The sequence below is a fragment of the Juglans regia genome, chromosome 2, assembly GCF_001411555.2.
Source record: "Juglans regia cultivar Chandler chromosome 2, Walnut 2.0, whole genome shotgun sequence".
NCBI classification, from domain to species: Eukaryota; Viridiplantae; Streptophyta; class Magnoliopsida; order Fagales; family Juglandaceae; genus Juglans; species Juglans regia.
In genome coordinates, this window is record NC_049902.1 from 24762895 (window position 1) to 24790490 (window position 27596).

A 27596-nucleotide genomic window follows, 5' to 3' on the forward strand; every position below is an offset into this window, starting at 1 on the left:
AGTAGTCAACATCACCTAAAAAATTAGTTCAATTGTTGAGTACATGACACCTTGATAATAACAGAACCTGAATCCTCAACACACTAAATCACCAAAAAATAAGTGCAATTGTTGAGTACATGACACACTAATAATTGTAGTAACCTCCACTCAGAATACATGGCATGGCAATTACATATCCAGTATTTTTCACTACATAACAAGGGCATCATTATGTATTCAAGTCTCCACCACCTTGACTTCCGAAATCATGAGGCCAACATGCAAATATTACAAAACACACAAGATAAAATAAGTACCAAAATGAGTGGGCCAACTTGAAAATAAAGTGTTTAACAATATTAATATTAGTCTCATGTTATGAATAAAAACAATCCATGTCTTCACATTTGATTAGAGTGTTTGCCAATATTAAGATTTACATCTTCATTGCATCTATGTTGTTCATCATCTTGTATGGCAGAAGGTGCACCAAGATGTGTATTCTCTTGACACCAAATATAGTGATCTTAAAAACAAAAAACAATGACATCTTGTTAGTAATCCTAAAACTAAATAATAGTGATCTTAAAATAAAAAAAAATAATGATCTTAAAACATACTCTGGAAAGACTTGATTGATGCTGTATTTGATACATTGCATGTTGCATTGAAGGTGCGTAAAGTTTTGCTTCCTCAGTAGGCTTCGGTTTAGAATGCATAGGCACACAAAGTTATAAACCAAATAGATTATATTAGTCTACATAAAATGAAATATAAAGAAAGACAACCTTTTTTTTTTTTTATTTTTATTAACAGCCTTTTCCACAGTGTAGGCTCTTCCCTTAGATGGGGGCCTACCCTTACTTCGGACAACTAATAGGTTTAGTACTTTATTCCTTCCCCCCGAATCACTGAGGCATGCATCATCGGGGTCACGAGACGTTGTGTTGCCATTGTGTTGATTCCACTACGTACAAAGTCAACCTTCAACATATCCAAACGTCCCATTAATCTGTTGCAACTTTTCTCACTTTCCGATGCCAACAATGCAATTTCAAAAAATGCTTTTGTGAGTCTATCATATCTTTTTACTTCAGGATTATCCACTAGATCCTTATAACTATACTTTACTAGAATATATCTTCTTTTCAAGTCCTTTCTCCAACGATCAAGAATATATTTCGAGGGCAACAAAGTCTTGTCAAGCATTTTAAGGACACATTAGGCATGCCTACACATTATTCCCCAAAATTCAAACAATCTACAATTGCATTCAACAACAAAATCATTCTCAATGTATGAAACCCAAAACACCACCCGTTTAATATACTCATCCGCCACTTTGACTTCGTTAGTAACCTTATAAGTGTGGACTGGACCTTCACAATTGATTAAGAAAGGTCGACAATATAAAAACTCACGAAACTCATCTTGAATTTCTTTGAACTTTGCGTTAATGTACAATGATTGAAATTGCTTCTCAATAGACTAGTGGGTTATACATGGATATTGGGTATGGAATGAGCTAAAGTCTGCTGCTGTCTCATTCTCGACTTTTCTTTTCAAAGCATTATCATATTGCTCAACAAATTGTTTCAGAGTTAACATAATTATCAAAAAATGCGTTTATACTTCCGCTTCATTGTGTCGTTGACATCCCAGTCCAAAATGTATTTTTCACATATGCGGGACCCACTTACGCCTCTCCCTATACAACGAATCCAACCAATCATTATCATGTAGATTGAAGGTGCCAAGCATCACCTTCCATTTTTCTTCAAATTCCTCAAATGTCAAAGAGTCGTAAACACAATTATGTATCTAAGCCATAATTGCTTCATATTGAGAGTGGGAGGTAAATTTTTCTGGTAACTTCTTCATGATATACCATAGACAAAATCGGAGCTGAGATATTGGAAGGACTATAGCAATTGCGATTTGCATTACTTTATCTTGATTCATAATTATTGCTTTCGGAGTTTGGTCACCCATACAATCTAACCATGATTGAAATAACCAAGTAAAAGTACTTTTGTCTTCACTTGATATTAACCCACATCCAAGAAGAATGGATTGTCTATGATGATTGACTCCTACAAAAGGAGCAAAAGGCATTTTATAAACATTCGTCAAGTAGGTTGTATCAAATGTAATTACGTCTCCAAAGTATTCGTATGCAACCCTACTTCGTGCATCTGTCCAAAATACATTTCTGAGACGACAATCATCATCTACATCTATTGCATAATAAAAACGATCATTCTTCTTTTACATTCTCACAAAGTAATTTTGAAGTGATTCAGCACCTCCTTCACCAAGTTGAAGCTATCTTGTTTTATCAATGTAATTGCGACAATTTTTTTCTCCAAATGTAAGGTTCTCATACCCACCAGCTTCAACTACTAAAGTCTTAAAATTTTTTCTAATGCCTATAACAACTTTTGTCTACATTTTCCAGCCTTCTTTTTATAGTTGAATCGGTTTCCTTGTTGCATCTAAAAATTCTAGATTTTTTTGGACTCAATACATGTGCATGTTCAAGCACAACAGTAGAAAGTATATATTTTCCATCGAGACAGAGAGTTGCATTAATCTTTGCCTTACATCTCACTCTCTCAATTGATCTTGACCTGAGGGGATTAGAACTTGTAGATTTTGTTTGGTCTTGTTATACGCAAACTAGCGTGAAGTATTTTAATCTTCCATCATGTCTAGGTATAGAGCTTCGTTTTGACACCCCAAACCCCATTGATCTAGCATATTTTTTATAGTATAATCTGACTTCATTTTCTGATGAAAAGGTCATTCCAGCCATTGGTTCTTCCATCTTTTCATTTTGTTATGTGTTAGTATTTACATCACCACCATTACCATCCATGTTTATCACTTGGTCAATGTTCAAGTTCTCTACTTGACCAAATATTCAATATAAATATACTATGCCAGGGATTTCAAATAGAGCAACAAATCACAAAGTTTCAAGTGATTACAAATAACCTTTCATATTACTAATAACATAAAAAAAAATTGCAACAATTTGCCAAAAGGTAATTAGTCTTTGATAAAAATAAAATACACAAAGGTTCATAGCACTAATAATGTATAAAACTCCATAAAATACACTACTAAATACATCTTGTAAAAGTTGGGACAAAGAAAAAACCCCACACATAAAAAGCCCTTTCAAATTTGTTATTAAAAATTAACAATCACCAACACCAACAAGAACAAAAATAGCATTGTTTAAATCAATTCAGATAAACCCCACAAACAAAAACCTTCTTCCTAACTTGCTTAATTTAAAAAATTAATTTAAATAAATGCCTAGACCATTAGAGAAAAAAAAAATTTCTTACCATCGGTATATATGTTTATAAGTGGAGAGATTGAAACCCAAAAATAGAAAAATAGATTGTTCGCAGACAGCAGTTTGTTGAAGAGAAGTGCTGGCTTGGAGGCAATTGAAAAGGCACAATGGAGGTTGGAGGTGATTGAAGAGGCGCACTGGTTGGAGGTAATGGGTCCTCGTTGTTTCTTTTTAACTTTTTTCCGTTTGCTTTCATTTCTCATTTCTCACTTTTCTGTTTCTTTTAATAAAACGTGTGCGGTTTCACGTGTGGAGTTTTAAGGCAGCTATCACTTTTTCGTTTGCTATCACGTGTGGGGTTTTAAGTGTACGTCTTCTTTAAGTACAAAAAGCATTTCTCTATTTCTTTTGTTGCATTATCTTAAATGGGCTACGCTAAGTGTTGGCCCAGTTGTCTGTATTTCCTTTTATGTTTGTTTGCTTTATGTTTATATGCTTAGGTGAACTTGAGAGCCCATGGCCTTACTTAGTCTTTTCCGTAGGATTCTCATGAGGGTATATGTACCCAAACGTTATTTTGTGTGGGACATTTTTGAATGATAATAGAACTTTTCTCTTCATCACTCATATCTTATTCTTCTTCTCATACGGAAGTGCTCTCCTCGACGTGAGCTATTATTTGTGCATTTCTATCAAACAATTGGGGTGCATTACATATTAGTATTAGAGACGTCGATCCCAAAATGACCGATCTAAATAACACCGAATTACAACTCTATTTTGACAATTATCATGCTACCATTAAGAATAAAATTCTTAGGGTTCCAAGAGAAAGAATACTAAATATGAAGTCCTTTCTAGAAAATAAAGAGTTATAGATCTTGATTAAGCCCTTTTACACAATCTTTGATGTGAAGTTAAGAATTGAATATGCTTACAGGAGAGAGATTTACCAATTGGAGCAACAAGAATTGATATACAATGACATTTTCTTGAAGGATGATCAAACTGTGACTGAGACTAAGGTATATGAAAGTGGTTCTATCTTCTTTATTGGTTTGGGTTTGGTGGAAATAGAAGATTACAGACATGAAGTGAAGAAGACGAAAATTGAAGACATAACAAAGTCTTTAGAATCAAAGCTCACATAGCGCATGGTGCTCAACCTTATGGACTGTAACTTAGATTTCAATATTGTATGTAATGGTCTTCAAGGATCTGCACTCCATGAGCATGCATTTGCTTATTATTGGTCTGGTGCTCGTGGCATTTCTAGAGGGGATGATAGTGTGGGGAACTTGGGGGAAATTGGACACAACTTTAGTTTTGGGGGCGTCCTAGAATTTTTGGGTACATGATGGGAGTTTGACCCTAATGGTGTCGTTATCGGACACACCATTACAAGGACTTGAGCGAGGGAAAAGGCTTATCATCTTGTCACCGACGTGGTTGATGAAAATGGCAAATTGGGGCTTAGCATATTGGGGTTAAGGATAAAGATCCTTAGTCGCTTAAAGTAATGTTATACACCACACTTTCATCCTACTAAGTAAGATGTGTCACATTCATCGTCATTTGATGATAGAGAAACATCCAATAAATGATCATTCAATGGTAATAAATGTGTTACATCTTACTTAGTGGAATGAAAGTACAATGGTAGTGTGTAGAATTTTTCAGCATATTATAATCTAGAAGGTGATGGGGTAGCACTTCATGAAGATGGAGATCTACATGCAATGATGGAGAGGTGCTAGGAATTTTTGAGCATTTTCATTATTGCCGAGATAATAATGAATCTTGAACAATGCATGAGGAAATGATTAAAAACTCCAAGGATTTCTATAAGACGCTGAACACACCCTATCAAGTTGTTGCTATTGTTTCTGGTGCTCTTAATGATGCTGTTTCAAATAAGTATGAATTGGAAGGATAATTTCTTGCATCTCAGACGTATAGGAAGCTTGTCCTGCTCAGATTGTACAGACTACTAGTCCAGAAGATTGAAGATTTGAAGTGGGCAAAAAAAGAGCAATGAGCAAACAAAGAAATATGTTCACTTATTGAACTTGACACTCACAACAACAACGAGAACAATATGCTATATACTTGAGAATTTTAGGAGTAAGAATATGAAAACTTAGGTTTCTAAAGTCTTTTATGCTTCTCTAGTAATCTCTGGTGGTGGGCAATGGAAAAATCTCATAGGTCTGCAAGTTTTAGTAGATAAGAATATTGTTTCTCAATTGACTGATGAAATGTCACTTAGGGGTATGTTTGGGTGTTAGGGGATATATCTTAAAATTGGGTTGGTTTCTTGGGATTTCTTATAATGCTTGTTTTTCCCCTGAAGTTCCTTATAATATCGCCTCATTGGCCTTTTGATAGAGGAAGAAGAATAGACCATTTCGATTCAGCTTTCCTTGAATGCACCATCAATGTGAACTATGGTATTTTGTTATAGACGTGTGTCACACCCTTGCCCAAGCTAGGTCTCTAAGATTTAGAATTAGTTCTATTTGGGTTTAAGTGAAGTATAGGCCTAAGGGCCATAAAGATTAAAACCATGTGAGGTGTGATTTAGTCCTATCTTTTGTTAGTTAGTGTGTAGGCACCCAAGGGCCAAGGGAAGACCTTAGGTCCAATGATTTCCGGCCACCATGAGGAAGAGGGCTTGAGAAAGCCCATTAGGGTTTTAGAAACTTAGTGGAGGTGCCACTTGGTACCAAGCAATAGGGAAACCTTTGGGTTTCCAAGAGGCAATCATTAGGCATATGAAAAAATAAGGATTTTAGTTTTTCCATGAGGTACATGCTACTTGGCAAGCATGCAAAGACATTAGGGTTTTAGATTTAATGAGGCATAGGCCACCTCCTGCACTCTTGCCACATGGTATTCATGCATAGGAATCTGAAGACTTCTAAAAGGTACAATCATAAAGAGAGTTTCGGTTTCCTAAGGGTACACGCCAATTGGCAAGCATGTAAGATGGGTTTTCAAGTTTCTAGAAGAAAAATAATGAGGGGGAAGGAAGAGTCATTTCGGCAAAGGAAACAAATGCCACTTGTCATCCATGCACTTGTATATTTGAGTTTCAAGAAAAGAAATAATGAAAGGCAGAAGGGAGTGGTCGGTTTAGCAAAGGAACATGCCACCCATGCATTAGGATTTAGGGTTTCAAACATGCAATCTTGGGGGGAGACAAAAGGGGGTTTTGGTTTTCTTAGAAGAAAATGCCACTTGTCCCTCATACAAATTTGAGCAAGAGTTCTAGAAGGATTTGAAGAAGGGAAGAGAAGCTAGGGTTTCAACCAACAAGCAATAAGCATCACTTTTCCTCCATGCAATGTAGCTGGTAGTTCCAAAAAAGGTGATGATTCATAATTATTGCTTTCGGAGCTTGGTCACCCATACAATCTAACCATGATTGAAATAACCAAGTACAAGTGCTTTTGTCTTCACTCGATATTAACCCAGATCCAAGAAGAATGGATTATCCATGATGATTGACTCCTACAAAAGGAGCAAAAGGCATTTTATAAACATTCGTCAAGTAGGTTGTATCAAATGTAATTACGTCTCCAAAGTATTTGTATGCAACCCTACTTCGTGCATCTGCCCAAAATACATTTCTGAGACGACAATCATCACTATATCTATTACATAATAAAAACAATCATTCTTCTTTTACATTCTCACAAAGTAATTTCGAAGTGATTTAGCACCTCCTTCACCAAGTCGAAGCTACCTTGCTTTATCAATGTAATTTGGACAATTTTTTTCTCCAAATGTAAGGTTCTCATACCCACCAACTTCAACTACCAAAGACTTAAAAATTTTACTAATGCCTATAACAACCTTTTTCTACATTTTCCAGCCTTCTTTTTATAGTTGAATCGGTTTTCTTGTTGCATCTAAAAATTCTAGACTTTTTTTGGACTCAATACATGTGCATGTTCAAGTACAACAGTAGAAAGTATATATTTTCCATCGAGACAGAGAGTTGCATTAATTTTTGCCTTACATCCCACTCTCTCAATTGATCTTGACCTGACGGGGTTAGAACTTGTAGATTTTGTTTGGCCTTGTTATACGCAAACTAGCGTGAAGTATTTTAATCTTCCATCATCTCTAGGTGTAGAGCTTCATTTTAACACCCCAAACCCCATTGATCTAGCATATTTTTTATAGTATAATCTGACTTCATTTTCTGATGAAAAGGTCATTCCAGCTATTGGTTCTTCTATCTTTTCATTTTGTTCTGTGTTAGTATTTACATAACCACCATTACCATCCATGTTTATCACTTGGTCAATGTTCAAGTTCTCTACTTGACCAAATATTCAATATAAATATACTATGCCATGGATTTCAAATAGAGCAACAAATCACAAATTTTCAAGTGATTACAAATAACCTTTCATACTACTAATAACATAAAAACAAATTGCAACAATCTGCCAAAAGGTAATTAGTCTTTGATAAAAATAAAATACACAAAGGTTCATAGCACTAATAATGTATAAAAATCCATAAAATACACTACTAAATACACTACTAAATACATCTTGTAAAAGTTGGGACAAAGAAAAAACCCAACACATGAAAACCCCTTTCAGATTTGTTATTAAAAATTAACAATCACCAACACCAACAAGAACAACAATAACAATTCAGATAAACCCCACAAACAAAAACCCTCTTCCTGACTTGCTTAATTTAACAAATTAATTTAAATAAATGCCTAGACCATTAGAGAAAAAAAACTTCTTACCATCGGTATATATGTTTATGAGTGGAGAGATTGAAACCCAAAAAGAGAAAAATAGATTGTTCGCAGACAACAGTTTGTTGAAGAGAAGTGCTGGCTTGGAGGCGATTGAAAAGGCACACTGGAGGTTGGAGGCGATTGAAGAGGCGCACTGGTTGGAGGTGATGGGTCCTCTTCGTTTCTTTTTAACTTTTTTCCATTTGCTTTCATTTCTCACGTTTCCGTTTCTTTTAATAAAACGTGTGGGGTTTCACGTGTGAGGTTTTAAGGCAGCTATCACTTTTTCGTTTGCTATCACATGTGGGGTTTTAAGTGTACGTTTTCTTTAAGTACAAAAAGCATTTCTCTATTTCTTTTGTTGCATTTCCTTAAATGGGCTAGGCTAAGTATTGGCCTAGTTGTCTGTATTTCCTTTTTTGTTTGTTTGCTTCATGTTTATATGCTTAGGTGAACTTGAGAGCCCATGGCCTTACTTAGTCTTTTCCGTAGAATTCTCATGAGGGTATATGTACCCAAACGTTATTTTGTGTGGAACATTTTGGAATGATAATAGAACTTTTCTCTTTATCACTCATATCTTCTTATTCTTCTCATACGGAAGTGCTCTCCTCGACGTGAGCTATTATTTGTGCATTTCTATCAAACAATTGGGGTGTATTACATATTAGTATTAGAGACGTCGATCCCAAAATGACCAATCTAAATAACACCGAATTACAACTCTATTTTGACAATTATCATGCTACCATTAAGAACGAAATTCTTAGGGTTCCAAGAAAAAGAATACTAACTACGAAGTCCTTGCTAGAAAATAAAGAGTTATAGATCTTGATTCAGCCCTTTTACACAATCTTTGATGTGAAGTTAAGTATTGAATATGCTTACAGGAGAGAGATTTACCAATTGGAGCAACAAGAATTGATATACAATGACATTTTCTTGAACGATGAGCAAACTACGACTGAGACTAAGGTATATGAAGTGGTTCTATCTTCTTTATTGGTTTGGGTTTGGTGGAAATAGAAGATTACAGACATGAAGTGAAGAAGACGAAAATTGAAGACATAACAAAGTCTTTAGAATCAAAGCTCACATAGCGCATGGTGCTCAACCTTATGGACTGTAACTTAGATTTCAATATTGTATGTAATGGTCTTCAAGGATCTGCACTACATGAGCATGCATTTGCTTATTATTGGTCTGGTGCTCGTGGCATTCTAAAGGGGATGAAAGTGTGGGGAACTTAGGGGAAACTTGATACAGCTTTGGTTTTGGGGGCCTCCTAGAATTTTTGGGTACCTGATGGGAGTTTGACCCTAGTGGTGTCGTTATTGGACACACCATTCCAAAGACTTGAGCAAGGGAAAAGGCTTATCATCTTGTCACCGACGTGGTTGATGAAAATGGCAAATTGGGGCTTAGCATATTGGGGTTAAGGATAAAGATCCTTAGTCGCTTAAAGTAATGTTATACACCACACTTTCATCCTACTAAGTAAGATGTGTCACATTCATCGTCATTGGATGATAGAGAAACATCCAATAAATGATCATTCAATGGTAATAAATGTGTCATATCTTACTTAGTGGAATGAAAGTGCAATAGTAGTGTGTAGAATTTTTTAGCATATTATAATCTAGAAGGTGATGGGGTAGCACTTCATGAAGATGGAGATCTACATGTAGTGATGGAGAGGTGCTAGGAATTTTTGAGCATTTTCATTATTGTCGAGATAATAATGAATCCTGGACAATGCATGAGGAAATGATTAAAAACTCCAAGGATTTCTATAAGACGCTGAATACACCCTATCAAGTTGTTGCTATTGTTTCTGGTGCTCTTAATGATGTTGTTTCAAATAAGTATGAATTGGAAGGATAATTTCTTGCATCTCAGACGTATAGGAAGCTTGTCCTGCACAAACTATACAGACTACTAGTCCAAAAGATTGAAGATTTGAAGTGGGCAGAAAAAGAGCAATGAGCAAACAAAGAAATATGTTCACTTATTGAACTTGACACTCACAACAACAACGAGAACAATATGCTCTATACTTGAGAATTTTAGGGGTAAGAATATGAAAACTTAGGTATCTAAAGTCTTTTATGCTTCTCTAGTAATCTCTGGTGGTGGGCAATGGAAAAATCTCATAGGTCTGCAAGTTTTAGTAGATAAGAATATTGTTTCTCAATTGATTGATGAAACGTCACTTAGGGGTATGTTTGGGTGTTAGGGGATATATCTTAAAATTGGGTTGGTTTCTTGGGATTTCTTATAATGCTTGTTTTTCCCCTGAAGTTCCTTATAATATTGCCTCATTGGCCTTTTGATAGAGGAAGAAGAATAGACCATTTCGATTTAGCTCTCCTTGAATGCACCATCAATGTGAACTATGATATTTTGTTATAGACGTGTGTCACACCCTAGCCCAAGCTAGGTCTCTAAGATTTAGAATAATTCTATTTGGGTATAAGTGAAGTATAGGCCTAAGGGCCATAAAGATTAAAACCATGTGAGGTAAGATTTAGTCCTATCTTTTGTTAGTTAGTGTGTAGGCACCCAAGGGCCAAGGGAAGACCTTAGGTCCAATGATTTCCGGCCACCATGAGGAAGAGGGCTTGAGAAAGCCCATTAGGGTTTTAGAAACTTAGTGGAGGTGCCACTTGGTACCAAGCAATAGGAAAACCTTTGGGTTTCCAAGAGGCAATCATTAGGCATATGAAAAAAATAAGGATTTTAGTTTTTCCATGAGGTACAGGTAACTTGGCAAGCATGCAAAGGCATTAGGGTTTCAGATTTAATGAGGCATATGCCACCTCCTCCACTCTTGCCACATGGTATTCATGCATAGGAATCTTAAGACTTCTAGAAGGTACAATCATAAAGAGAGTTTTGGTTTCCTAAGGGTACACGCCAATTGGCAAGCATGTAAGATGGGTTTTCAAGTTTCTAGAAGAAAAATAATGAGGGGGAAGGAAGAGTCATTTCGGCAAAGGAAACAGATGCCACTTGTCATCCATGCACTTGTATATTTGAGTTTCAAGAAAAGAAATAATGAAAGGGAGAAGGGAGTGGTTGATTTAGCAAAGGAACATGCCACCCATGCATGAGGATTTTGGGTTTCAAACATGCAATCTTGAGGGAGACAAAAGGGGGTTTTGGTTTTCTTAGAAGAAAACGCCACATGTCCCTTATACAAATTTGAGTAAGAGTTCTAGAAGGATTTGAAGAAGGGAAGAGAAGCTAGGGTTTCAACCAACAAGCAATAAGCATCACTTTTCCTCCATGCAATGCAGATGGTAGTTCCAAAAAAGGTGATGATTAAGAAGGGTAGCTAAAGAGAATTTCGGCTAGAGTACAAAGGGTCACATGGAGCCCATGTAGGTAGGTTTCTTGAGACTTTTCAATTTCTTGAAGTGAGTGATGATAGGATAGAGAATAAATGGGAACAATGGAGGCTATAAATATGGCCATTTATGACTAAAGCATTTCTCTTTGCTAATTGTATTTTTTTTTTCTTTTTCTTTTGTTATCTTATGTTTCTTTTCTAAGATAATACTTTTATTTTTTAATAGTCTTTCCTCTAAATTACTTTTTCCAATTCATTTAAAAAAAAAGTCTAATTCAAATGCATGCTATGTGTGGTGTGGAGATTATATACATGAAACCTATGATGTTAAAATTTAATATCAATAAGAATGGAGCTTTGATCAATAATTAATACACAAGTATTAGCACTCTAACCGACTTCATAAATCTCAAATATAAATATCACAAATATATATATATTTATCAAGGTCGGCACTCTCATAAGGCGAGTTAGGCAATTGCCTAAGGCTCCATAGTGAAAGAAGGACTAAAAAAATAATTAAGTAAAAAAATTTAAAAATAAAAATTATCTATACTAAACAAAGAAATTAAAAACTCATGTCTAAAATAAACAAGCCAACGGTAAAAAAAAAATGCTAATAATTATAAAAAGAAAATATAAATTTCTATTGAATTACAGACGCGGCAACTTCCCTTAGAAAATCCAAAACTCACAATAATGATTGTAATTTAATGGTTTCAATCTATCTCTACGAAATCCAAAAACATTCAACGGAACATCTCAAAAACTCTGCTTTTATACCTGAAATCAATAAATCTTATTTCATACCTTTGTATGTCACTCTCCATTCTCTAATCTCTCTCTTGCATCCATGCCCATCTTGCTCGTATGCACTGGTAGCCTCTCCATTGTCTCCAATCGCACAGTCAAATGTTGAGCAACTCTGTTGTGTAGCCTGTGTTTTGAAAGGTAAATGAAGTTGAATTACTAATTAATCTAAGTCTTAAGCTGCCGTTTCACGTTTGTATATAAAGTGAGTGTTTGTTTTATATATATTATATATGCGGTGAACTGTGAGTTTGTGAAGGTATGTGGCAATAAAACAACCATGTCAATGTTACTGTTTGGAAGAATTTTCCAGAACATCCATGGGACCATGTCCCTTGGTTTTTTTTTTTTTTTTTTCATTCTTCAATTAATCGATGGTTCACAATTTGCATGACCCATGGGCCAGGGCACCTATGAATTATTTTTCAAATTTTTATTTTTTTTTCTTTCTATTTTTCTAGTCTATAATTTATTTGTTGATTTTGGATATTAACATTAAGATATTTTATTTTATTGTGCAGATTAACAATTTTATGTAAAAGTGAATGTCATTTGTTATATAAAAGTGGATCTCGTTTGCTAAATCAGGTTCTATTGTTTTATTAATATTTATTTTGTTTTTAGAATATTCATAATCATAGTAAGATTTTATATAGTGGATATTGTTCTTTTCTACTAGAAAATATGTCTAATAGAAAATATGCATTTGGATATGAAAAACTTAAAAAAAAAAAAAAAAAGAATAGAAAAATTGATTGAATCTCAAAAATGATCTTTAAATAAATTTGTTACTACCAATAAACAAAATATAGTAGAAAATTTAGGTGAAACATTTTTAGATGATCAAGAAACACACCAAATATGACCACAAGATGACAAAATAAATCAAGAAATATAACAAAAGGGATATGGAGATAATGAAACAACACAACAAACCCAACAAAAGGGATCTGAGGATAGTGCTCAAGCATGTACTGCTACAATTATTGATGGAGAATTTGGAAAAAGTACAGAAGAAAATAAAAATACTGAGGACATATATGATTCTATTCTTTCAAATATTTATGACCCAGCTCAATGGAAATCTGTTGATACAAAATTAAGAGATTTATTTGTAGAAATTGGTTCAATTAAATATAGCGATATAAACTTTCCTAAGGATGAGAACTCTAGACATTTTTCTACTACATATTATATACGAAACTTATCAAAGGGGAAGAAACATGATAGAAAATGGTTAGTGTATTCAAAAGACTTGAATAGAGTATTATGATTTTATTGCAAGTTGTTTAATTCAAAACTTAGTATAAACCAACTAACTAATGAAGAAACCGATGACTGGAAAAATCTTAGTGCTAAAGCTTAAAAGCCATGAAACAACCAATGAGCGTATTACTAACATTCACTACAAGAAAAACGGATTTTTGTGGCCATTTAATTGCGGCGAAAAGACTATTTGTAACCAAAACAGACTCATTTTAACTGTAAATAGTCATTTCGTTGGAATTAACTGGCCACAAATAAACAGTTTTCTTGTAGTGATTACTACTTGGCTTGATTTAGAAATGAGATTGTTAAGAAATAAAACAATTGACAAAAAAGTCCAAGAACAAATTAACAAAGAAAAATATCATTGGAAAAAAGTGTTTTTGAGAATTGTGGCTGTAGTAAAAACCCTTGGTAAAAATAATTTACCATTTCGAGGACAAAATGAAAAGATCTACCAAGAAAATAATGGAAATTTTTTAAGTCTAATTGAAATGATTTATGAGTTTGATCCAGTAATGCAAGAACACATTCGACGTATTTAAGATGGTGAAATTCATAATCATTATCTTGGGCATAATCTACAAAATGAATTAATACACTTGCTAGCAACTGAAATTAAAAACCATATTATTAAAAAAATAAAGGAAGCAAAATATTTTTCAATTATACTTGATTGTACCCTAGATGCAAGTCATCAAGAACAAATGTCTCTCATACTAAGATGTGTTAATATTTCAACAAGCCCAATAAAAAGAGATGAACATTTTTTAGAACTGATTAAAGTATATGATACAAGTGGAATAGGTATTCTCGATGAATTATTAGATGGAATAAAAAGCCTTGAACTTGATATTAATAATATTTGAGGACAAGGTTATGATAATTGGTCTAATATGAAAGGAAAAGAGCAAGGGGTGCAAATAAGATTGCTTGATATAAACCCCAAAGCATTTTACACGTCATGTGGTTGTCATAATCTTAATCTTGTTATATGTGACATGACTAATTCTTGTCTTAAAGCTATATCATTTTTTGGAATAGTTCAACTTATTTATTCTTTGTTTTCTTCATCAACAAAGCGATAAAAAATTTTACAAGATAATGTGTCAATTCTAACTCTTAAGCCACTCTCACAAACACGTTGGGAAAGTCGAATTGAAAGTATCAAAGCAATAAAATTCCAAACTCCACAAATAAGAGAAGCTTTATTGCAACTAGCAAAAATAACTGAATATCCTAAAACAAAAAGTGAAGCTAATTGTTTAGCAGCATATGAAATTGAGAACTTTGAATTCATATTAGGCATGACCATATGGTATGATATATTATTTGCAGTCAATACAGTAAGTAAAAGTCTGCAATCTAAAGATATGCATATAGATGTTGCCATTGATCAGTTAAAATGTCTTATTTCTTTTTTTTAAGATTATAGAGAAAATTGATTTAAATCTGCTATAATTTCATCGAAAGAGATTGCAATTAGTATGGAAATAGAACCTGTATTTAGAGCAAAACGAATAATTCATTAAAAAAAACAGTTTGATGAAAATGTCAATGAAGAGATAACACAATCTGCTAAAGAATCTTTTAGAATTAATTATTTCTTATTTATAGTAGATCAAGCAATTTCTTCAATTCAAAATAGGTTTGAACAATTTCAAATATATGAAAATATTTTTGATTTTCTATTTGATATCAATAAATTGAAATCACTTGACGATGGTAGTTTGCAAAAACATTGTCTTAGTCTTGAAAGCTTTTTGAAATATGATATTGATGGTTTAGATTTATTTTCTGAACTAAAAGTTTTAAAAGAAATTTTACTAGTAGTAGAAAGCACTCATATTAATATATTAAATTATATAAAAAGACTTCATTCTTCTCCAAATGCATGTATTGCTTACAGAATTTTATTGACAATACATATTACTGTTGCTTCTGCATAATGAAGTTTTTCAGAATTAAAATTGATAAAATCTTATTTAAGATCAACAATGTTGCAAGAAAGATTAAATGTACTAGCCATATTATCAATTGAGAATGAGCTATTAGAAGAACTTGAATATAAAAATTTAATTAGTAATTTTGCATCTCAAAAAGCAAGAAGAATAATTTTTAAATAAAAATATATTTAGATATAACTTAATTAATTTGATATAAGAAAAAAGCTCCGTTTTAACTTATCGCCTTAGGCGTCAAAATCTATTGAGTCGGCCCTGATATATATACATATACATATATATATAGAGAGAGAGAGAGAGTAATGTTCTATGTACTTATAATTTTACACACGAGACTCATTTTATCAAATTTCTTTAATTTAAATTTTAAATTTCATAATTTTCAGCATATGATCAATAACTGACACATCAACATATATTATTTTGTGAGTAACCATTATAAGCACAAATAACATTTTCCTACGTATGATGCTTCTTCTTAAGTTGATATCTAAATTTAAGAGATAGAGATATATGCGTGAAGTAAATTTTATTCATGAATATTTAATTGTCGGACACAAAATTTACATTAACAATAATAAATATGATATAAATATTATAAATTTTACTTTATATAATATAATACATAACTCTCTCATTGACACCCAAATTCAAATAAAGTTTTACTAAAAAAAAAATCAGATAAAGTTTTTTAAAAAAAAAAAAAAAACTTCCTACGCATGAGTACTCCATGCAAGAGCACTCGCACGTACGTAGTTTGTAAATTAAGCATTTTCGTTGGTGATAACTTCGAACTGATAAAGCTCCAGCATTGCAGCACACATATCAATTATATATTAGCTAAAAGTTTAGACATATCTCTTTCACTTGTGATAAGCTCTAAACTCTCATGTATTGAATCTCGTACGTTGTGGCAGCATAATAAGCACTTCAATCTGCATGTTTGCCACGCGGCAATCTACGTGTCCCGCCCCACGACTCTCGGTGGCTTGCCCGCCGTCTTCTTCTCCGACTATAAAATTGGGATGATTGAATTTAAAAGCGCATTGATGCCTTATAATTAGAGCAAGCTGTTGTTCATATCAGATCACAATTAAAAGAGATTTAGAGGGAGAGATAAAGATGCATTCTGCGAAGGAGAAACTCAGCAACGTGGCAAGTGCTGCCAAGGAGCACGTAAACATATGTACAGCCAAAGTTGAAGAAAAGGTATGGTTTTTTCGTTTCTTTTTTAAATACATATGAGTTTCTTGGATGTATAGTCTTGATATGAATATTCTTCAAGTATAGAAGTGAGTAATTATTATATATTGGGTTGAGCACTGCAGGCGGAGAAAGCGGCGGCGAGAACTGAGAAGGAGAAAAAGATAGCGGTGGAGCGCAGAAAAGCCAAGGAGGCTGAAGCCAAAATGGAGCTGCACCAGGCTAAAGCCAGGCACGCGGCCGAGAATCAGCCCGTGGTTGGAGGTACATATGGGCAGCAGCCCGTTGGAACTGCGGCTCCTATGGCTGGAGCAACTGCTCCAACTTACCCGCTAGGAGGGCACCGTCCCGGACACAAGTATATGTAGATGGATTATGTTCATGATTTCCAGTAGCTTTGGTGTGGGTTTTTCTTTTCTTTTTTTCTCTTCTTCTTGAAGTGGTCGGTTAATTTGCATGCCCTGATCTCTTCATCGATTGATTTTGAGTTCTGTGTGAGGAGCTTTGGGTTTTAGGTTGAAAGCGGTTAATATGAATGCTTTAAATTTGAACGATTGCACTTGATACTTACGCTTGAGCTGCTTCATGGGTTAGCTCTCACGGTAAGGACACGACATTGAAATGCGGGCTATGCACAATCTACAACCATTTGGGGCGCTTTTCTTTGTTTATAACCAAACCTAGGCCGAAATTAAGAAAAAAGGTAAGAACCAAATTAATCTAATAGAGGGTGTAGTTTGTGCATATCAGCTACATATGCGCAACACACTATCTTATTGGCACCCATTGATCAAATGATAATAAGTTGTTAATATCGTACTTGATTTTCAAGTCAAATAGAGGTAATAGGTGCAACTACATGCTCCAGAACATAAATGGTTTTCTTTGCGAGCAAGGATCATAATCTGATATAAAGATTATGGTTTGGAAAACATAATCCGATAGAATTGGGGGGGATCCTTCCTTTTCTTTATTAAGCCAGAGGAAAACCTTTTAACAAATAAAACCTTCCTTTACAAGCCAAACTTAGAGACCCAACAACGAACTATGACCGACACCTTATATATGTCGTACCCGCTTTGTCTAACATTTATAAACATCTTACCTCACGTGACAGATCAGCAACATCTAAAAATAAAGAATCCTCCCATAACCCACCAGCTCTAGCCAATATATTAGCCACATTATTCTCTTCTCTAAAAAGATGCTTGATAGAGAAATCAAAACCCTCCAATAAGTTCATCAACTAGTCCCAAAAATTCTGTAAATACCACACTGTCCAAACTCTATTCACCAATCAAGAAACCATAATCAAAGAATTACAGTCTATCTCAATAAAATAATAGCCCAACTGTCGGCAGAATTTTATTCTCTTTACAACTGCCCGAAACTCAGCTTCATTCTTAGTGCAAGAATCAAAGAATTTTGAGAAAATAAACAAACTTTCATGATTTCTAAGGATTTCCCCTCCCCCAACAGGTCCTAGATTCCCAAACGAGCGGCCATCTAAATTTAGTTTCAGCTTCCCAAAAAGAAGGCCTCAACCAATGGACTATAATTACCTTGGAAGGCCTCGGTTCCACAACTGGGATGTCTATGCGAAGCAGCAAATGTAAATCCCAATCAAACAACTTAGTTACCTTTGAGGTTTCGGCTGCAAGGACCTTAACCCAGTATTTAATTGAACACCAAACCTATTGTACAGTTTCAAGTTTTCCCTCCATGCGTGCAGCACATCTCCTTTTCCACACTCTATATAACTGCAACAGGAATCAAGCCCCTCAAAATACCAATTTGAGATTGTCTAGTAGCTCTAGCGAACCACAATTGAACCCTATCAATCCAAGATTGTTGTGCCAAGAAAGAAACGCCAACCTCTCCCGAGACTTTTTTTCCAAATTTCCAAAGCAAAGTCTCCTTTGCCAAGAACATGTTGCAAATCCTCCTCATGACCCTCCACACAACAGTTACACCGAGAAACTATAAGAATTTCCAGTCAACGCACCTGCTCATCCACACTTAAACAACCAAACATAGCTTTCCACATAGAAATTGACATTTTTTTTATAAAAGTTTATGCCATATCCATCTTGCCCAAACAAACATTGGCATCTTAATTCTTAAGACTTCCCATGCCGACTTTGATGTAAAAACCCCATTTTTTTTAGGTAGCCATATTAACAAGTCTTTCTCATTTCTTAAAGAGCCCACTTGCAACATAACATCACTTGCTCTTTTTGTATCCCCAACATCTCAAGACGAGCCACATCCCACCGATCATTTACAAACAATTCTTTAATTTTAATGCTCGGTTCTACCACCTCATCAGCTTCTTCACACAGTAGCCCTTGTTCCACAAACTTATCAAACCATAGGGATATTGTTCCCTCACGCACCTTCCATTTCGAATTTTGCAAGAGTAGTGGCAACTCCCCCACTACCTCGTCTCTAGAACACCGACCCTTTTACATCATCAAGGCACAAGGAAACATGCCCCATTTTAACATATTTAGCTTTATAGAATTTCAACCAAAGTGACTCTTGCATTAACAAATTCAACCCAAATTTCAAGAATAAAGATCTTTGTACCTCTTCCAGATTTTTCACCCCAATTCCGCCTTCCTTCACTAGTAAGCACATATTCTTCCATGCTCTCCAATGCCTCTTACTTCTACCACCTTGCTCACCCCAAAAAAAAAATAGCAAATAGCCCATTTAGCTTTCGAATGACAGCTTTAGGAACCTATAATACCGAAAGTAAATGAATGGGTAAGCTAGAAAGAACATGACGCAACAAAACCAACCTTCCCCCTTGCAACAATAATCTACTCTTCCATCCCGATAATTTCTTTTCTACTCTCTCCAACAAAGGCATAAAATGTCTAATTTGTAGTCGACCATCCACTGTCGAAGCCCCCAAATACGTGAAACGGAAATGAACAGATATGACCTTCTGAAAAACTAGTCTTGGCCAACAATTCCCAAGTTCTCCTACAAGACAGATGCTTAGAGAAAAATATTGCAGATTTATCATAATTCACTCCCTGTCCTGACCAGCATTCATAGTCTTTTAAAACACCCATCAAACACCTAACTGACTTTCTGCTCCCATACAGATACACCACCACATCATCAGCATATAATAAATGATTAATTCTTTGAGCAGAAACTGGATGAGAAAAAGGCTGAATACCCCTCTCTGACATTCTCTTATTTAACAATCTTGAAAACACCTCTTCCATGATGATAAATAAATATGGCAACAACGGATCCCCCTGTCGTAACCCTCTCTTAGACTTGAAAAAATTCAAATATGTGTTATACATCATAATAGAAAACCAAGGTGTAGAGACACAATTATCAATCAGTTTCCGAAAACAATCTGGAATCCCAAGAGTCTGTAAAACATGAGCTAGGAACCTCCAGTCTACTCGATCATATGCCTTACTCATGTCTATTTTTAGCATAATGTTCCCCCCTAGCCTTCTGGTGTAATAACTTCATCATCTCTTGAGTGAGGGAAATATTCTCAAAAATATTTCGACCCTTCACAAATGCCCCATGTTCAGGTGAAATAATATTTCCAAGTAACATGGAAAGTCGATTAACCAGCAGCTTAGAAAACACAATATACACAACGTTACAGAGACTTATTGGCCTGAACTTATCAAAGTTATGCGGGTTCATTACCTTAGGATTAAGAACAATAAAGGAGGCTGTATAAAATCTAGGAAGATCAATACCTTGAAAGAACTCCTTCACAACAAGCATAATATCAACTTTTACTAAATTCCAACAAGCCAAATAAAAGGAGGACCCAAAGCCATCAGGCCTTGGGCTGCTGTCTGAGTCAATAGATGAGAATACCTGTTTCACTTCCTCTTCCGAAGGTTCCAGCATCAATCCCCTTCTTTCACACTCGGCTAAAGGTTGTGGAAATAAACTGTTCAGATTTGGCAACTCCCCCCACTTCTTCATGCGAAAAAAGGCCTCAAAGTAACGAACAGCTTCCTCATGAACCCTTTTCGGCAAATCCAGGACCAACCCATCTGAAAGCCGCATTTCCTTCACACTTGAGCTCCTCCTCCTTTGCGCAATAACAACATGAAAGAACTTTGAATTTTAATCCCCTTCTAACACCCACCTCTTTTTTGCTTGTTGGGCCAATCGGACTTCATCTCCCCTTATCCAAATATCAAGTTCAGCCTTTGTCACCAAATAATCCTCTTCCACCTCTCCTCTGAGAAATTGGATTGAAGCACCCCCTCGAGTATCTCTAATCATTCCTCCAACTCTCGAATAACCCCATCAACTCTTCCAAGTATATTTTTATTCCATTCACACAGTTTATGTTTCAATCTCTTCAATTTTTCAGCCAAAACAAACAGACCACTACTACACAAAATCAGTTCCTTCTAAGAACTTTCTATCACCTTTAAAAAATCCGAATGCAAAATCCACATATTTTGAAAGCGAAAAGGAGCTGGCACATACCTCCAAAACCCGAGGATAGTTGCAAAACAATGGGCGAATGATCGGAAGATTTCCAGCATAAGAGCTGCGCCGAAGCATCTCCAAACTTCACCATAAACACATTGTTCACAAGCACACGACCAAGTTTGGCCCAACTTCTTGCCAATCCGAATTGATAGAATTGGTTATTGTTTCCTAGACTGAAGCATTTTCTTTACAATTTCTAACACCAATTAAATTTGCTTTTTGGCTCCAATTCTATTATTGACGAGTTCCCTCAAAAGAATGCATCCTGAAATAAACAAGCTCGGGCATCCACAATCTCAAAGAGTCGGGGTTTCAAATGAGGCATGGGTGGTGGAAAACATAGTGCTAAAAAGTTTTTAGCTCACTGCAATTCAACTAACGAGTCACAAGTATTCATCAATTTATGGCAGCCAAAATTAAAGCTGCATATATATCAGCAATAGTTGATCAAATCAATCATAAGCTTACTTTCTATATATAATATTTTACAGCAATTACACTCCTATTAAATCATAACCGAATGGTTACAATTTATCAATTTAATCTCGAGTGTATACAAACAGACATAAATGTTATACCTTGATTTGAGGTTTCACGTTTCACATCTATGGCCAGACACATCAGTTCATACGATTAGTGATCGATCAGGAAGATTCTGACAAAATACTTTAGGAAGTTAAACCCAGACATTGATAAGAAGGGTAGCAAGGTTCCACAGTGCAATAACAAAAACAATTTTAAGATCTTTTCTAAAGCAACAAATTGACAACATGCTTGTGCAAGAACAAACCCTACCACCCAGAAGCTTGGTTTTAGTTTAAATGTACTTCATACCCACTGTAATCTGCCCTGGTGTTCCACACACTGAATTCTCCCATCAGGTGACATGACCAGGTTCTTCACTTTAGCCGGCCTTGAACTATACTTCACTTCAAACCTTGGAAATGGACTTTGATGATCTTCTATGTTAGTTGACGTCTCCAGCAGGACCTCTTCAAGGAATTCATCTGCTACATCTCCATCTTCATCTATTCTCAGCCGCTTTGCATACCATCTCAGACCCTGAATCCCAAAGGATAAGAAATTATAAATTTAACTACAACATGACACCAAAACATTAAGAAAGGAAATATATGATGTTAACATGTGCGAGGGCAAGTGCATCCCCATATGAATCCAAATTATTTTCTGAAAACCAAATGCCAACAGTTGAGGGAAGCCAGAACTTCTGTCCATTTCCTACACCAACTACAAATTCAAGTTTGGCAAATACATTGTCAGTGTTAGACCATATTCGCATGGGAATGGAAAGACTGTCACTAATATGTTTGTATTCTCCAACCAGACATATGAAAAGAACCCCCAGCAAAAGGGGTGGTGAATTCTATATTGAAACAACGAACTGGCTTTCATCGGACTAAGGGCAGCCAGATTTGGTGCTTCCTCACACGGGAAAATGGATTCTTCGAAAATATGCAGATCACAAGGACAAGCTTTGGCCTCAAGTAAAAATAATACAATATATTGTAGAAAGCAATGGTAATTGCATTAGAACTCAGGAGACTTGTCCCTCAGAATTTACAAGCCCTATGTCACCACAATAAACAGGACGACATTCATGACATCACTGCAGTGCATAACTGCAGCCATCCATGGCAACAATGAAGTATAAGGTTCTAATACAACGCATCCAAACCTCACCGGGCCATTGCAAAATCTAAGCTAGAACGGTAAGAGGCACACAAACAATGGAGACCTGAGGTTCCTTGCAACAACAATGGAGAATTAAGCAGGGTTTAGAAAACAATCCTAGAGGAGCACCCACTCTAATGCCTTAAAGAAAAAACAAGTTGGGGAATGACTGAATGATGAAAAGGCTATTAAACTGGGGAGAGGCCAATTTGCAATGTCTAACCAAGGGACCACCCATCACTTTACTCAATACACGCTGATATGAGCAAGCAAAAGATCCCATGCTCTAATCATAAAGTTCCACTAAATTCCTGATGAGATAGCCGTATAGAAGAAACAAATCAAAAGAGAAACCATCACTTTTCCTCATTGATTATCAGTGTTTTGTTGTAGAGCATGCTGAGCATATATTCGTCTTTATGACTGAATGTAGAAACAAAACTCCCATAACAACAAGGCCTTTACTCATACCCCAAGAAAGGAACATCTATGACCATGCTGAACCCATAGTTCAAAAGAGATATGCACTCACAACTACTTTAATTAGTCACATCCAATCTATTTCTTTTCTTTCCTTAGCCTGCATTACTCTTTGTGATCATCTTTCATTTTGGCTAAACAAACTCTGGACAGCTATGAATAACCCACAAGAATTCAACACAGAGACACATCAAATAGAATAAGTATCCAAAGGCAAAATTGAATAGAATATTGCCATGGTCTAGACGTTTCAGCAATAAAACCGAAGAATATGGTCTCAGTTATTCAATGTTTTTGGTAAATTTAAGTTTCAACCTGCTGACTAACAGCACAAAATTTGAGCTCTCACCAAACATGCAAAAACCATCTGTTTTCCCTTGATTAGAACTAAATACTTAAGCTTTGAGGTGGTAACCTTTAAAATGAAAACTATCCATCAGAAGCACATCAAACTAAGGTCTCGTTTGCATTCAAAACTCACCTCAACTCATCTCATCTCATCATTACAACTTTCTCAAATTCCCACACAAAATATAATAAACAATTCAACTTTTTCAAATCTCAAAACAACTTTTCCAAATTCCCACACAAAATATAATAAATAATTCAACTTTTATTCTACTATTCACAAATAATCTCAACCCATCTCAACTATCTCTGAATCCAAATCACTGAGAACACACAAATCTTCCGTAAAACCCAAAGAACTGGTCTAGGAATCACATGGGTTAAAGAAAAACTCTCTTATTTTATAGAAAAATAATTTTTTTATAGGTAATCTGCGCTTAGACTGAAGGTGGCGCAAATGCTTTAATGTGCCTGGCTCTTTCACAAACACTGCTTCAACATGGGGATAATGATACAGGCTGAATTTCACCAAGAGTTGGTGGCATTAACAAACAAATGCATCTGACTAATGTATTGAATATTAAATTCCATACCAGATACCATAGGTTTCATATTGAGTAGTAGATGCATAAAAAAGTTCAATTTTGCATTTGGATTTCCCAATTCCCAAGGCTGTATGGATTTATACCAATGCCTCTAGTTTTTTCTTCCAGATGAGCAAACTTTAAGGTTCAAAGCACATGGGAAAGATAGTATCAAATCTGCAATTGGTATATTCGCCATCAGTTCTTGCTTCTTACATGAGGTTTCTTCTTTTATAGGAGGAAGGCAAGTACTTAGTGAATGATGATTTGATAATCATTTAATCGGAATGATTACAATCACAGTTAATTCCACTCTATATTCTTTCCTGCCATTAGAAACAAAATCGTTAACGCATCACATGGCTATGGAAAAATTCAATAATTCAATGAGGCACTCATTCAACATTGACAATATACCAATTGAAGTGCAACAATAACTCATCCAGCTTCAGTCTCTTCAACGGCCAAGTTTTACACACAACCAAGCACTTATTATCCATACAATTTGGATTTTTTAGATTTTGGACATTTAGCAAAAAGAGTGATGCAAACCAACTAAGTGTGCGTGACAATAGAGAAAAAAAATTACTTAATCTTCCTGCTTTGTACGGTTGTACCACCTACATGAAAACCATTAAGCAACTAAATCTAAAGCAGCAGAATAATAGAAACTAATAATCTCTATGTAACTTAAATTGTGCACAAACTAAAGTAAACCGGTAAATAATCAGAATTAAGAGAACTAAGCAATTGAATATCGAAATGGGAAAAGGAATGAAATGATTTACCTGGACACCGCCATCACCAGGATTACAGGGGGTGAGGACAGGGCCAACCTGGGGCCGATCGACGACGACCTGGACCGGCACACCGAAGCCTCTGCGAGGAAGCCCGGTTTCTTGGAAATGGGCCCGATCATGGGTCTGAGTATCGGGATTGTTGTTATCGTCCTCTTCATCTTTGGGTTCGTGGCCATTGTCCTTACCAAACCCTAGAAAGCCAGCTATTTTCCTTAAAAATCCCATCGGGAGGAATCAACTGAGAGATACAGAAAAGACTGATCGAACGGTGGTCCAGTATTATGGGTAGAAGAAAAGTATTCAAAATAAAAAGGAAAAATATAGCCTTTTTTGAAGATGATGATCTTGGAATAGAGAGATAGGAAGGGTTTGGGAAAGTGGGAAGAAAGGGCAGTAGGTGGTTTTTTGGGGGTTCTGGCTGCTTTCAACTGATTATCTCCTTAGCTGTTTGTTTGCACTGAATTTGGGAATGAGTTTTCCGGGAATTGAATTTTTTTTTTTTTTTCGTTTTGTTTTTCTTCCTATCGTTTGGGGAGGGAAAATTAAAAAATGTGAATAGAATAAAAATAAAAATGAAAAGAATTTGTATAGCATCTTCCATTCATTTGGATTTGGAGTTTTTAATAGACACTATTTCTTTGAAGGCCGTTCATGCAATTTATTACCATTATATGTTTTAGTTATAAAGAAATTTTTATAAAATATATACTTTAGTTATAAATTTTTTTTTTTATAAAAATAAATATATAAATTGATATGTCTTGACGTACCAAACTGACATGTCTTAATGTAGTACGTCAGATTGTAAAGTAAATATAATTTATAATACAAAATTCAATTTGTGAATTTAATTTTATAAAATTTCTTTTATTATAATTACTTTTCATACTTAAATTTAAAAAATAATTTAATTTAATATAAAAAATAAAAAATATTATTAATTATATTTTTAATCGTCATCTTTTTATATGGATGCTTAAGTGTCGTAATTCATTTAAAAAAGCTTTCAATTTTCTTTAACTTTTCATCTACAAGATATTGAGAAATATCAGGTATAAAAATAGATAAGTCTCATATAAATTTTTCATAACAAGTAGGTCCCATTAATAAAAATATAAATTTTTTATAAATTTTTAAATAGAATTTATTTTTTTAGAAGGACTCATAAGAGTCTTGTTAATTTGAAATTATACAAATCATTTTTTAAAGATATTATAAATTAAAAAAGTACTACAATCATTATTAGACCTCATCATTTTTACAAGAAAAGAAAATTCAAAAATCAAACATTTTTTACAAAACTTTTATGGGATGTTTAGGAATAAGATAAATGAAAAATTTATAAATAGTAATAAAATTATTTGAAAAAAATATTATAACGTTAAAATATTGTTATAATATAATTTTTTAATATAGTTTTTGTTTTTAAGTTTGAAAAAAATTGAATTATTTTTGTATTTTATTTAAAATTTTAAAAAATTGTAATGATTAGATAAAAGAGTTGAAGATTTGAAATTGAAAAGCGTTTGTATTTGAATAATGTTTGAGAAGGAAATGAGATGATAAATTTTTATATAAGATAGAATGAGATGAAATAATGTCTATTTCCAAACAACATCTATTCTTTGAATGGATCACAATAATCTTTTCTAGCAAAATAGTATTTTTATTAAAATTAAATGGGTAGTAAGATTAATGACCTTTTTCATCTGAAGGCTTATAGTTTGCATTAGTTCATTTAAAAGAAAGAAAAATATTAAATCTAAAAAAAGATATTTTAAAAATTCCTAGAAGGAAATGTATTTTAAAATAATAAGTGTTCTATATTTTAACGTATTATATCAAGTTACATAATTTATAAGTTTTTTTTTTTTATAAAATATTTTTGCTGACTGAACATTTCTTCAAATAATGCATACTTTCTTCTTAAATGGCGAAACCGTCAAGCTATTTCATGCAGCCAAAAATTTGCAAACATTCAAACCGTATCGCTAATATTTATAAATTATTTTACTATTATTTATAAAGTCAACAATATGTTATTTGCCTTAAACATTATACCTTGTGTATTCAATAGTAGGGGCAGTTTGCCAATATTGAGAATATTCATTGAAAGTTTAGGTTAGGTTTGGATAGCGAGTTAAGATAAAAGTTGAAAGTTGAATAAAATATTATTAAAATATTATTATTATTTTAAAATTTAAAAAAGTTGAATTATTTATTTTATTTTATATGGAAATTTGTAAAAGTTGAAATGATGAGATCATGGGTTGAGGGTGCTTCTCAATAGTAGAGGCATGTGGTCTCGCTTATTTTCACAGATGAGATGAGTTGAGATAAAAGTTGAAAGTTGAATAAAATACTGTTAAAATGTATTTTTTAATATTATTTTTGTTTTAAGATTTGAAAAAATTGAATTATTTATTTTATTTTGTATGTAAATTTGAAAAAATTGTAATGATTGGATGAGATGAGATGAGAATAGTTGTGAAAACATTGTGGGAATGGCTAAGTTGCTACTTGTGAATCGAATTTGTTTA

General features: G+C 34.3%; 2 protein-coding genes across 2 annotated transcripts; one reads left to right on the forward strand and one right to left on the reverse strand.

The window, feature by feature from the left end:
- Positions 1 to 16487: 16487 nt before the first annotated feature.
- LOC108994053 (late embryogenesis abundant protein 6) lies at positions 16488 to 17216 on the forward strand. The gene is made up of 2 exons (XM_018969124.2): positions 16488 to 16658; positions 16778 to 17216. Exons 1-2 carry the CDS (start codon positions 16572 to 16574, stop codon positions 17018 to 17020), a joined length of 330 nt encoding a protein of 109 aa, XP_018824669.1. The 5' UTR covers positions 16488 to 16571; the 3' UTR covers positions 17021 to 17216.
- A 4379-nt stretch (positions 17217 to 21595) lies between these two features.
- Positions 21596 to 25558, reverse strand: LOC108994052. The gene is made up of 2 exons (XM_018969123.2): positions 25045 to 25558; positions 21596 to 22214 (listed from the first exon to the last, which is right to left on the reverse strand). Exons 1-2 carry the CDS (start codon positions 25279 to 25281, stop codon positions 21981 to 21983), a joined length of 471 nt encoding a protein of 156 aa, XP_018824668.1. The 5' UTR covers positions 25282 to 25558; the 3' UTR covers positions 21596 to 21980.
- Between the last annotated feature and the right edge of the window lie 2038 nt (positions 25559 to 27596).